At 51.7% G+C, this 13,751-nt stretch overlaps 1 protein-coding gene across 1 annotated transcript in view; it reads left to right on the top strand.

Moving 5' to 3' along the window:
• Positions 1 to 13,419, top strand: part of USP43 (ubiquitin specific peptidase 43) — a 48,643-nt gene extending 35,224 nt beyond the window's left edge. Inside the window, exons 13-15 of the mRNA XM_026520985.4 lie at positions 1,087 to 1,245; positions 2,535 to 2,699; positions 12,347 to 13,419. Of these exons, the coding sequence (XP_026376770.2) occupies positions 1,087 to 1,245; positions 2,535 to 2,699; positions 12,347 to 13,419 (1,397 nt within the window). The remainder of the gene's footprint in view (positions 1 to 1,086; positions 1,246 to 2,534; positions 2,700 to 12,346) is intronic.
• Positions 13,420 to 13,751: the final 332 nt, after the last annotated feature.

Below are 13,751 nucleotides of genomic sequence, written 5' to 3'. Positions count from 1 at the left end.
AGAAATGATGCAGGCCTGTCAATGGCTGAAGTGTAGTGACCCAGGGCTGAGTAGCACAGATGAGGCTGGAGAGGTGGGCGCTGCATGTGGGCCATGGGTGAGAGTTTGCATTTTTTCCAAAGGGTAACGGGAAGCCAGTAAAAGGCTTTAGACAGAGGACTGAAGACATAATCTCGTTTACACATTGAGGGTGTAGCTCTCCTCTACGGAAACCAGGTAGAAGGGAGCAAGGGTGGAAGTTTGAATTCCAGTTAGGAGAAATTTCTGGAAGTAGAATCAGGAAGACTGCCTTTTGGACTAGGGGGTGGGGGGAAAGGAAGGGAAGAGCAAAGAGGAGCCCCTAGGTGCCTGGTTTGGAGTACCGCAGGGCTCCGCAAAGTATGGCCCGCGGGCCAAATCCAGTCCAGCGCCTGTTTCTCTACAGCCCATGGGTTAAGAATGGTTTTTACATTTTCAAAGGTGGTAAGAAAAGAACAGGGAGGATCCGTGGCAGAGACCGTCCGTGGCCGTAGGTGACCTGTAAAGCCTAGACATTTGCTCTGTGGCTCATGACAGAAAAGTGGTCTGACTCTGGGTTAGTGGGTCATGGCACCATTCACTGAAATGTGGAGGGAAAGGAGAGTATTTGGTCATAACTGTTTAGAGGGGGCGAGAATCTTAGTTATGGGCTTTTTCCTAAATGTTTTGCTTCGGTTCTTAGGCAGGAAAGAAGCCTACGATAATCCCAAACGAGTTTGCTTTATCTCATACTGCATCAGAGATACGCATTTCGAAGCTTCTCAAGGAGCAGTGTGAATGTTGACATTGTTATCTGGCTAAGTAATTTAGGGCTCCCTGTTCCTGGAGATTTTGCCTGAGCGAGAGTCAGCTTAAAGTCACGGCACACCTTTCCATAAGCATCGGGGAGTGAAATGGACGGATCTTTCTGATTCTACAAAATTTATTTCCGGCCAAAAACAGACCGATTTTTCTCATTCTGTTACAAACACGTCCATTTTTCAGCTCTGCTCATGAGAAATGCCTTTCTGGTTTTTTTTTGGGGGGGGGGGCTCCAGTAATTGGCACTTGGGGTTTGGACCTTTGCAGCCTACTGCCGGAACTCTCTCGATGGCCAGTGGTACAGTTACGACGACAGCACGGTGGAACCGCTCCCGGAGGATGAGGTCAATAGCCGAGGGGCGTACATCCTGTTTTATCAGAAACGCAACAGCATCCCTCTCTGGTCAGCCAGCAGCTCCCTGAGAGGTAGGTGCCATTCAGTAAGGAGAGGGGAGCTGGGAGGGTACGCAGTCGGACGACGGGGACCAGGAGAGGGAGGCACGGATCCGGAACCGGGAGCTCCTCCTGCAGCACGAAGATTTGGGTACGACAGGCGAGTGTCCCGTTCGTAGGGTTGTGTGACGGACACAGTGACACCCGAGAAGGGGAAAGGAGTAATATTGTGTAGCAGCTGCGTCTTGGCGGTTTGGGGATTTCGGGTTTCCAGTCTCTCATCGAGCCAGACTGTAGTATTTTCTTTTTTTAGATTTATTTTTTTATTTTGAGAGACAGAGAGAGAGCACGAGCGGGAAGGGTCGAGGGGGCCCCAGCTCACGACCCTGGGAGCGTGACCTGAGCCGAAACCAAGAGTCAGATGCTCCCCCAACTGAGCCACCCGGGCGCCCCTCGAGCCAGACCTTAATTACACGTGTGCCCCCACCTGCATTCGTCCTGTTAGAAAGGACGGGGCGGTGGTTAGGGACGCGGGGCTTTAGTAGGAAACTTAGCCGCTTGACCGTACCCAGTGACACGTTGACTGAACAGCCTCAAACTTGGAAGTCTGGAGGGGAAAAAAAAGGGGGGTCAAAGTTGACCTTCTGAACGTGATTTATTTCACTCTGCAATCCTATCCTTATCTTGGAATGAGCTTTTTTTTTTTTTAATACTCATACTTTCTTCCTAAAAATTATTGGAAGGTGGCCAAATTAAACCACAATGCCCCAAGAGGTCTACATCAGAGGAAGCCTGCCTTCCTTTTGTAGGAGACAGAATGAATGAAAAGTGTAGTCTGTTTAGAAAACCGGAGTCGGTGGCAAGTAATGTCAGGAAAGGCATTTCAGTACTCATCAACGCACCGACCTTTCTGTGCCCGAATGCCTTTCCCTAATTTTTTTTTTAATATGTCATATATTTGAGAGAGAGGGCACGAGCAGAGAGAAGAAGCAGAGGCAGAGGGAGAAGCAGGCTCCCCGCTGAGGAGGGAACTCGATGTGGGACTCGATCCCAGGACCCTGAGATCATGACCTGAGCCGGAGGCAGACGCCCAACCGACTGAGCCACCCAGGCGCCCTGCCTTTCCCTAAATTTTCAGCTTGGTCACGTGGTGAAGCGGTTGAAGGGTTTCTCCTCCAGTCCTGACTTTTGTTGATATCCTTCTGCTCTGGTTTTGCAGTCCCAGGGCTCGGGGGTGGGGGTCTGGCCATGAGAGGCTCCTCCGGGGACCCCTGACCGGGGACGGGGATTGGGTCCAGCCTCCTCTGTGTGTTCTCCCACAGCCTCTACCAGCTCCTCCTTCTCCGATCACTGGCTTCTTCGCCTGGAGAACAATCACAGCGGCACCAGGGGAAGCCTGCTGTCCTGGAGCTCCAGCCCCAGCCCTTCCCGGCCCCAGGAGCCGGACCCTCCCATCTTCACCGCCAGCCTCTCCGATCAGGAAAAGGGTATGTCCTGTCGCGTCGGTCAGGTCGGCTGCTTTTATTTTCATTTTCTGTGACGACCGTTGCTCCTCCGCTTTCTGAAAGCAGCTTTGGGTGTAGAGATCGCCGTCCCTCCAGTCGGGTCCTCCGTGCCCAGCCCTCAGCCTCCCCCTCCCCCGTCCACCGCTCTCCAGCTGCCGGTGCATTCCCTCTCGGCTCCCTGGAGCTTTCTGTGTAACGGGGAAGACGACACATAAATGCATATAAGGGCGTGATGAGAAACAGAGACCAGGGGGAAGAGGCAGATCATCAGAGGGACGAGTTTTCCAGGCTGGGGGTGGGGGGGCCATTAGATGTCCCCATCACAGGGGGCGGGGACGAGGGTGGGAGGCCAGGTGGAGGCTGACGGTGGGTGTCCTGGCCAGAGAGTGGCGTTGGCGCTGGCATGCTGGGTAGGAGGCGGTCCGATTCTGGGTGCATGTGAAGCTAGAGCTAACAGGATTTGCTGCTTTGGGGTGTCGGGGGGACTCTGCTGAGCGCCTAACTAGGTGGCCAGTACCGCATGCAGGTCGTGAGAGGGGAGAGAGTAGCGTCAGTTTTGGAGGGAAATCAGAATATTTTTCGACATGGTCTTTTCGAGACTCCTGTGAGATATCGGACTCGGGGTAACCAAGGACAGGAGGTAAATAGTTCAGGGTCGCCAGCACGTGGATGGCACCGAAAGCCCAGGGAAACCAGGGGGACAGAAAAGAGGAGAGCCTGACGCCAAGCCCTTCAGCTCCCCCCACGTCTGGCGATTGAGCAAAGACAGAGAAGCCAGCCAGGAAACCGAGGAGCAGCAGCCAGGGAAGTAGTAACAACACCCGGTACGTGTGGCTCACGGACGCAGAAAGGGACACCCTTACAAGAGGCCAGGGGCCAGCGGTGTCACGCACTGTGGAGGGTGGGTGAGTGGCCATCAGGCTGGAGGGTCACCTGGGGGGACTTGGAGAGCATGGAAGCCGAGGTAACAGGTGCAGGAGACACCGGGCTGAAGACGGGCTGGTGGGTCAGGGGCTCCATCGAGAGCTGCTGTTAAAGACGGGATAGCCGCAGAGGAATGGCAGCAGACGACAGCTTTGGGTTGTTTTTCTCTGCCAAGTGGGAAATGGTAGAGCACGTTAGTATGGAGATGATCCCGTCGGATTCAGATGATCCCCTTTCTAGAGGGAAAAGTGAGGCTAGCGCGGGAGAGCCAGGGGATACGAAGCAGAGTCCTTCCGGAAAAATCCAAGCATGCGAGCTCGTGTCTGTCATTCAGCCTGTGTGTTCCTTCCCTCGGAAAGTGGCAACACACTCTGATTACTTAGAGTTTCCATGTTTCCTGTTAGCTCCAGAATTCATTGCTAAAATAAGATTTTTTTTTTAATGGACGTATGACATATATACAGAAAAGTGCGTTCATCACAAATGTACATCTAATGAATTATCGTACCACGTATGCACCCCTGGAACTATCACCCAGATGAAGACGTAGAAAGTTCCAGGCCCTCCCCCACCCCCTGGTATCTCTCTCCAGCATCACTGCCTCCCTCCTTCACGGAAGGGAGTACGATTCTGACTTCTAACACTGTAGATTCCTTTTGCCTCTTTGGGAACTTTGTGTCGATGCAGTCATACAGTTCGTAACTCTCTCCTGCTCGGCCTCCTTTGCTCTTTGTAAGATTTGTATATGTCGTGTGTAGTAATGTTTCTTTCACTTCGTTCCATGGGTCCAAAAACAAAAACTAAAACAAATCCAATCCTCAAACATCGGGGACATACAAAGTTCTCTGCACAGAAGTTTAAAAGTGTCCGTGAGTGAGAGGCAGACAGACAGACGTTGTTGTTACCTGTTGACTGTTGACTATGGTCAATAAAAACCAAAAGCAGGGATCTGGGAAAGAAAGGAAACACGGTGGGTGGGGGTGGGGAGAACCACGTCCTTCTCTCCGTGGAATCCGAAACTGATCTGAGGCTGGCCTGGAAAAGCGTGGCTTGATCACCAAGGAAGCACCTCAAGTTACAGATTGGTGGATTCTTCAGTTACTTGGTGATCTCCAAAAACCCCGGCAAGTTTGGGTTGGAGCGCACAGGATGGGTCGTCTGCGTGGGGTGTCCGCCGGTGTCCTCCCGTGGCATCTCCGCCTCGGCTGACGGCACCGCTCCCGTCATCAAAATCTCCCACGTCCTAAGAGGAGTTTAATATTTATTGACGCATTCTCTTGGGGTCGTTTCCCGTTTGCGCTCTTACCAGCCGTCCTGCTGTGAGTGGTTTTGTTCACGTCTGCGTGTGTAGGTCCGGGAGTGAGATCGCAGGGGCGTCGCCTGTGCGTTCATTCCCCAGCGTTGACTTCTCCGTGGTTCGTGTGATCATTGTATCGAAGTGGCTAAGGCAGCACCTGGTTCGTAGCCGGCTCTGGTTACATATTTGCGAGCGAATCAGTGTAGTTTTAGATCGACGTGGAATCCAACCCTCTGGTGGATGATGGTTTAGGTATCAGTTTGGTGAACTGTTTCTCAGGGTTTGGCATGTTGGCTCCCAGTATTTCACGATTAGAATACTGATAGGAGCGCCCCTCCCTGCGTATGACATTTGTCCGATTTGCTTAGGATGCGTTTTGGTGGAAGCAAACGGTTTAACGCATTACGTTCTGACTCACCTGTTCCTCTTCCCCTCTCATGACGCGTATTTAGGGTAGCATGTGGCGAACAAAAAAGGCATTCTTTCCCAAGCATGTCCATCCCCATCGGCGTGAGCCTCTGACGAGCTCATAAATCCGTCCCGGTTCTGTCCAGTGGCGTGGGGCCTCGGGCCACTTCTCAATTCTCCCGGGGACCAATGCATCTCACGCCCACCCCCTCGGTCCCCCAGGGAGGCAACTTCAAAAGGTGGCCCAACTTCTCAGCATGGTACTCAGACAGGGGTCAGGCCCAGCGTTCGAGAACCCCCAGAGAGACAGGGCTAGGGTGGCGGGGGAAAGTAATATTGAAGAGCAGCCGTATCTCGGGTAGTCGTCCGTATCTCCAGGAGGGTGAAATGAGAAAGCTGAGCCTCGGAAGTCGCCAGTCTCCTGCTCACCTCCTTGAAAGGGGCAGGGCTGCACATAGACCCCCGCTCCCTCTGGCCGCCAGCATCCTGGCTCTGTGGCTGCCAGCTGTAAATTCCGAAATCGAGTGTATTCCACGTGGCCTCGGCAAGAGCCTTGCTTCCAAAGAGTGCGTTCCCTCTCGAGGTTTAGCTGAAATGTTTATGGAATTTCAGAACCTGTTGAAATGGTTGGAAAAATCCAGCCTCATTCTCGTATTTTCTGGCCTGGGCAAGATCCGACCGACTCCAGCATATAGAGTTCGCTGGTGGTTGGTCCCACGCCCTGTCCCCATGGGTTTGGGGGAGAATTTTATCATCCTCAGAAGGAGTTGTCTAGTTCTCTGGAGAGAAACACAGGCGACTGGGGAGCTCCATCCTTCCAGTAGCTATACTGTTAGAATTCTAAAGGCATTTTAACCAATAGGAATGGATCCAAGTTTTGTGGGGACTGCAACTTCTGTCATTGGGGACGGGTGTAGGGAGAAGCTCTTCAAGGAGGAGGATGTAAAAACACCTTACTTGTGCAGCTTTTATTGAAAAAAAAGACCCTGTGAAAAAAATGGCTAGGTCCCTTTGCAGAAGCCCCCCCGATCTGGAAAGGGGCCCTGGGACTTCGTTTTTTCCGCAGACGTGCTTCTGATGGTAAATTTTCTCTGTGGTTTTTATTGGCCCTTGGAGACTTTGTTTTCACTTTATCGGTGCTTTGCCAGTTTCCAGAGACTGTTACTTTGGTTTTTATTTCCATTTTGAAGGTTATCTGGGAGTTTCAAGCATTTATGATTGAGGGGGTTCTCCTTTTAATTCTTTCTAATTTTGTGAATTCTGATCCAAGAATGAGGTTTTCCAAAAAGCATTCCCTTTTTCGCGACCAAGTTAAGTACACGATTATTCTTTCGTCCGTGTTCTTCGTACACATGAAATAATGTCTGTTGTGTCTATTTGAGGGATGTGCGCTTTGTGTCATAACTATTAAATGAAGAGAGTTGCTTTTTGGATTCAGTTCACTTTGTCTATAAATTGACTTTATCAGGGACTGCCGGGCTTGGAAGGAGGTCTGTTGAAACCTTCCCATATGGCCGATTTTTTAATCACGTACGCTGGGGACTTTAATAATTTCTGCTTTATGTTGTCTGCTGCTTTGTTAATGGGTGTCTGTAAGCTGATGACTGTTAGGTCGTCTTTATAAATTGTCTGTTCTCGTTATAATGTGGCTCTTTATCTTGCGTAATGCTTTTCATCTTAAATTCTACTTTGTTAAGGGGCCCCTGGGTGGCTCACTCCATTAAGCATCCGACTCTTGGTTTCGTCTCAGGTCAGGATCCTCAGGGTCATGGGATCGAGCCCCACATTGGGCTCCACGCTCAGTGGGGCGTCTGCTTGAGATTCTCTCTCTCTCCTCCCCCTCTGTCCTTCCCTCTGCTCGTGTTCGCTCTCTAAAATAAAAAATAAATAAAATCTAAAAAAGAAAATTCTACCTTGTTCAAGATTAGTCCTTCCACCCTTTCCTCCTTTCTTTTTGTTTGCATTTGCCTGGTATCGTTTTGCTATCATCTTTTGCTTTATGAATTTTTCCTTTAGAGTTAATTTTAATTGGTTTCCAGTATAAACACTGTTGCAGTTTTATTATTATTTTTTGTTATTTTTTTTAATGTCAAAAATGTAGAGCCTGTCTAAAAGGGGAGCATATATATATATATATATATAATTTTTTTTAAGATTTTATTTATTTATTTGACAGAGCACAAGCAGGGGGAGTGGCAGGCAGAGGGAGAGGGAGAAGCAGACTCCCCGCTGAGCAGGGAGCCCAATGTGGGGCTTGATCCCAGGACCCCAGGATCATGACCTGAGCTGAAGGCAGATGCTTGGCTGGCTGAGCCACCCAGGCGCCCCTGGTCCACTCATATTTAATGTAACAACCATAAACTTGATTTTGTTTCATTTAAAAAAAATTTTTTTTATTACTGTTTTTTCTTTTTACCTTATTTTTGCTGAGTTGATCATGTTGCTTTGTTCCTTTTTTCCTTTGTTCTGCCCTGCTTTTCCATCTTTTTGTCCCCTTATCCTTTGCAATGTGTACAATCAGATGCATTTTCCTATTCTGTGGCCTTGAGAAGCCAGGTCCTGTTATTCTGTGAGTTGTGGTATTTTATTCCCCGCAGTGAGGTGAGACCTAATAATGTTTCCATGTCATCCCCCACCCCACCCCAAGCGAGCGCTTTGAAATGCTTGCACGTTTTCCCTCTGGTCTCTTTCGGGAACCACCCCCTCCACTTCATCCCCCCCAACCCCGCTCTTGGATTCTCTGAGATGCTTCACGCGGTTTCGGGCTGTGAGCGCTGTGCCTTTCCAGATCCCACACACGCTAACATCACTGTGTATTTCCCATCCGGGGACCATCTGCCCTGACGCGGGCGCGTGGTACACGGGTGGCAGGCTCCGCTGAACACCCCATCTGTCTTCTTTCTCTCCCCCTCTGTCTTGAGGTCTGGGTTCCGAATCTTTAGTGTTTGGTCGGAGTTCTTTCCAGGGATGGGTGACACGCCCTCTCCCTCTGCAGAGACACAAATATTTTCTTGGACCCGGGCGTGAGTGGCAGCTTGGCTGGTTGGAGGCCTCTTGGATTAGAATTCTTCCCTCCCCCGTGTCTATGTTTTCCCATGGTCCGCGGGGCCCCAGGGTTGCAGGTGAGAAGCCTTTTTTTTTTTTTCTCCCCACTATGTGAAAATCACTTGTTCTTTCTGGCTGAAAGCTTTTGAGATTCTGTCGTTGACCTTGGAATTTAGAAATTCCACCGGTATATGCCTAGGTCTGCGTTTTTGTTCATACACCCCCTAGAACCCCCAGAGCCTGTCCGTCCACAGACGCAAGCTTTTCTTTAGGGAAATTGTTCTTTTGTTTGTTTATTTATCATCTCTCTGACTTTTCACATTCCTGTTATTTGCCTGGCGGGTGGCCTGGATCCATTCTCTTCTAGCTTTTCCCTGTGATTTCCCTTTGTCGTTTTGCCCTAGGGTGTGAGATGCTGTTTTCCCTTTATCTGATTTGAGTCTCAGCAGTGACCCTGCGTGCCTTCAATGCATTTCCCGCATCTTAAAACCCTTTTTCAGCCCCGTCTTGTTCTGTACTTGAATCTCCCCGAGAGCTTCTCTTTTTGTCTGTTCCTTCCAGTGGCTCCGTTTCATTAGGGCCCTGCTCTGATGGTTCTGTTAATTCTTAGTCTCTGACTTCCAGACTCCCTTCTCTGTGTTGTATTTTCTGTTTCTGCCCATTGGGGCTCCCTTCCATGCCCTCCTGAGCGGAGGTGATTCTTGGAGTGTTAGAAGGGGCAGTGGCCTTGGCCCCCGAGGCAGCCTCATCTGAGGCTTAGCCTCAGAGGTGGACAAGGCTCAGCTCAGCCATGTAGCTTGTCCTTACCCTCTAGGGGACCAGAGGAAAGTGGGGATCAGGCTTGCCCCAATTTGCCCTCTGCAGCCGGAGACGGAGATGTCTCCAAAGACAGAAGGGGGGTCAGAAGATGAAGACCCCTAGTGGGGACCCTTTTCTCCCTTGGTTATAGCCGTGGTGGTCTCTTTGCTGCTTCCCTGACCCACCGAGCTCACTTATGCCACAGGGCCTTTGCACTTGCGGCTCCCTCTGACAGCAGGCTGTTTTCCCCCAGTCGCCACATGGCTTCCTCCTCCCTTTCCCTCAGGTCTCTCCTCACTCCTCAGTCACTGACCATGCTCTACCCCCCAGTTACCTTGCCTCATTCTTTGTCAGGGCTCTTGGCACCACATTCCACGATCTCACGTGTTGTTGCTTTCAGGCGAACCCCATGGGGACAGGCGCTTTGTGTTTTTTCCACAGCTTTATCCCCAGCACCAAAAACCGTCCTTGGCACCCAGCAGGCTCTCAGTACGTGTCTGATGAACGTGTCAGTGGGTGGCTGGAGGAGGCACAGTGGAAACCCTTGGATGGCCTGAGACTAGTGGGCCAGGAGGCTGGTCCTGTCGCAGGCAGACTAAGGATGGCTGGGGGGGCCCCGCCCCTGCTCACACCATGCATCTTGAGGTCAGACTGACGCCTGATTTTCATTAGCCGAGGATGCAACCACATAGGAGCAGACGGGGCACTTCTCAGGCAGCATCTGCCATTTCCAGAGCCCCGGGGGGGGGGGGGGTGTGCATGGGGGCCACGCCCACCAGCTGCTGGGCTGCCCTCTGTGTGAGGCGGCCTCGCAGGACTGGGGAAGCCCATCATGCAGGTTCTGGGGCTTCCATAACCTTCAGGAAGGGCTTAACTGCTTAGGTCCTCCATGTGGCTTAAGGCTCTAGGCCCTTCCTGGGTCTCAAGCCGATGGAGCATGAGCAAGGCCACCAATTCCAAGGCGGGAAGGAACCCTCGCTCGGGCATTCTGACGCCACCTCTCCCTCTGGCTCCCGGCCTCCAGGAGGTCCCCCCGGGAGGAGCAGGGGGAGCACCCTCCCCTCCCCCAGAAGGGAGATCTCTGTGACCAGTAAGCATCAGTGTGGGCTCTTTTTCGTCCCTTCTGTCCATATACCTTGCCCACCGTGCCTCTCCACTGCCGTCTGGAGAAGGAGAGGAAGGGCTTGCGTGGGCCTCCGCGGTCCCCATGCAAGGGAGCTGCGGGGTGACATGGGCCGGGCCCCAGGCTTCCATCCGGGAAGAGGGGATGTGCTGCCAAGCCCCCTCGCCCCCTACCAGGCTACAGGCTGTGTCCTCTCGTTCCGAAAAGCTGAAAGTCACAGCTTTGTCCTCCGAATAAAAGCTTTGCGTCCTCCCCTTCCCAGGGTTGCGGACAAGGGGGGAACAAAAACCAACTGCGTGTGTGTCTCAGACCCCAGCTCATTGCTTTCCCCCCCGAGGAATGGGAACTTAATGTGGGAGCGACAGGGCCCATTGAAGGTGAAGCTACAAAGTATTTTGGGTGACATTGTGTTTCTTGCTGACTGATCTAAGGAAATGCTTCCAGGGAAACAATACCAAGTGAAAAAAATGATGAAAAACCACCAGAACGATCCGGGGCATGTAGAATTCCCCCCGGAACCTCTGAGATGCTGCCACACACCCCCGGGCACCGCTGGGCGTTGGGCTCACCCTCCTGTCACCTCTTCCCCGGGAGCCTGGCCGATGGCGCACCCCACTTCCCCTGCTGGCACGCCCTGAGCTGTCTCCCGTCCCCGGAGAACCCTAGGTCTCTCTGCACCTAGTTCATCCCCGTTGGCTGTGCTGCTAACGGGGTGTTTCGTGGAGGAGGAATACGGGTGCTCTCATACTCACCAGTGAGAGTGTCGGCTGGGGGCAAATGGCTGTGTGGCTGACATCCGGTCTTTGTCCAAATGCACGTGACTGTCCCTGCACCGTGTGGTTTCTGCACACGGAGAGGAGGTTTTTTTCCCTCCACGATGACAGGCATGTTTTACGTGGAGGCAGCACGATGGTACCATGACACGACTGCAAGTTGCTTTTCTTTTTGCATTTATTATTATGCTAAAATACATGTAACAAGTGTATCATTTTGACCGTTTTTAAGTGCACATTTCAGTGGTGTTACGTCCATTCGCACTGTAGCGCGGTCATCGCCACCGTCCACCCCGTAACGCTTTTCATCTTGTAAATCTGAAAGTCTCTGCCCATTTCACAAGAACGCCGCGCTCTGCCCTTCCCCGAGCCCCTGGCCACCACCTGCACACTTTCTCTCTGGTTTTGACCACCCTGAGCTCCTCGTGCAGTGTTTGTCTTTTTGTGACTGGCTGTGGAGGTCGCTTGAGATTCCATATGAACTTCAAGATGGATTTTTCTGTCTCTGCAAAAATCCCCATTGGGATTTTGGTAGGGATTGCACTGAAGCTATAGATCAATCACTTTCGGTCACGTTGACATTTTAACAATAGTAAGCCTTCCAATCCATGAACATGGGATGTCTTTCCATTTCTGTCATCTTTAACGTCTTTCTTCTTAATGTTTGTAGTGTTACACAAGTCTTTCACCTCCTCAGTTAATCCCTTAAGTGTTTTATTCTTTTTGATGCCATTGTAAATGGAATTATTTTCATAACTGTTTCTTAAGAAATACACAGCCGTGGTTATGTGTGTATTCCCTTTAGAAACGTTAAGATTTAGGAAAGAATTAAGAAGAAAATCAGTCATACACAGCATTCCATGGCCCCCTTGCCATCTTGTCATTTTAGTATTTATTGCTCCATACTTGTTTGTATGTTTTCATACGCATGCATCAGATACACGTGTATATATTTTTGCAAGTAGGACTACACTGTTTTTCTAGACTCTCTCATTTCACATTACGTATCAAAATTGTCTTTCCAACCATAGACAGGTGTTGCGAAACACAGTGGAGACGTAAGTGGCAGCTCTGATAAGATTAAGTGTACAATTTATTTATTTTTTAGCGTAGATCTGAGATTCTTGTGTTTGAAAGGTACAAGCACCTAATTTGACCTGGAAAAGGCGGGACTCTTGCTGAGCATTCTGCTTCGTGCAAATATTCAAATATAAATGAAAATGATGTTCCGTCTTAGGAGTGCTCTTGGTGTCTCTTTCAGGAGGGCTGGAGCCCAGGCCTTTGGTACGGGGCTTACGAGGCCGAAGCATCAGCATGAAGGAGCCAACCCCTTCCCGAGCCAAGCAGGGGGCCTTCAAGACCATGCCTCTCCGATGGTCTTTTAGACCCAGGGAGAAACCGCTGGGTGCGTCTGTCGAGCTGGTGGAGTACTTGGAGTCCAGGCGGAGACCCCGATCCACGAGCCAGTCCATCGTGCCGCTGTTGACGGGTGCTGCTGGCGAGGACGTGAAGTCAGATGCCGCCAGCTCTGCTAAGGGCGAAGACGGTGGGCGAGCCACTGAGAGAGTGCTGGCCGGGGTGCCCTGCCCCTCGGGCCACCCCAACCACTGTGCAGCCCCTGGAATCCCAGATGGTCCAAATGCAGCAAGGAAAGCCAAGGAACATGCAAGTCAGGATATCAGGCTCCCCAAACAGTTTGACCTGCCCCTGGCGGTGACGCCCTCGGTGGGGACTGAGAAACGAGTCCGGCCCGAGGGCCAGAAGACTGCAGACTACGAGGGAAGTGGCCAGGCAGGGAGCCGCAGCAGGGTGCCCTCCCCTGCCAAGGAGCCTGTGGGCACCGTGGCGTTTTCTAGAAACAGCGCAGATAACCGCCAGAATACCTTAGCCAGGATGAGGGCCAGCGTGGAGGCCAGAGACCCTGAGACGGACAGATGCCCACAGGGGACCTTCACCCTTCTGAGATCTGTGTTTTGGAAGAAGGAGAACAAACATGACAGGGCGGAGGTGGCCCTCCGGGCGTCCCCAGTGTCCCTGGGGAGCGGCCGGCTGAGCCCAGCTGTGGATGAGCTCGCTCGAGGCTCCTCTCCTTCCTTCCAGATCCGGGAGAGCCTGGCCAGGGCCCCTGCCAACCGCCTGGAGAGGGATGTCTGGTCAGCACCCAGCTCTCTCCGCCTTCCTCGCAAAGCTGGCAGGCCCCCGAGGGCTAGTGCCCTGGGCCTGTCGCAGAGGACGGTTCCTGGGGACCACACTGCTTTCGGCACCTTGCAGAAGGTGAAATACCACACTCTTTCCTTAAGCCGAAAGAAAACGTTACCCGAGTCCAGTTTTTGATGGTGTGTGTTCAGTTGTGCACGAAGCCGGCGATCCTCATGACGGAGCAGCTGCAGGAACTTTGTGTTGTGTCAAGAGTGGGCTTGCCGGAAGCCAGTTGTCTTGTGACCCCTGAAAATAAAGGTTTTTTTGGTCCCCCCCCGCCCTCTAGATCTCCCCACAACACAGCATGTCCAAATACCTTCCTGTACCGTTGGGTGCTTTTGAATGCGTCGGCCACAAGATGGTGCTGTTGAGTCAACATTACCATTTGAGGGCAAGAATGGATTTATTTCCCTAATTCCGTGGCCTGGGTACATAACACTTGAGAGCAATTCACATGTGGCCCAGCT

The sequence above is a fragment of the Ursus arctos genome, unplaced genomic scaffold (genome assembly GCF_023065955.2).
Source record: "Ursus arctos isolate Adak ecotype North America unplaced genomic scaffold, UrsArc2.0 scaffold_14, whole genome shotgun sequence".
NCBI lineage: Eukaryota > Metazoa > Chordata > Mammalia > Carnivora > Ursidae > Ursus > Ursus arctos.
This window is presented reverse-complemented; position numbering and strand designations above follow the sequence as displayed.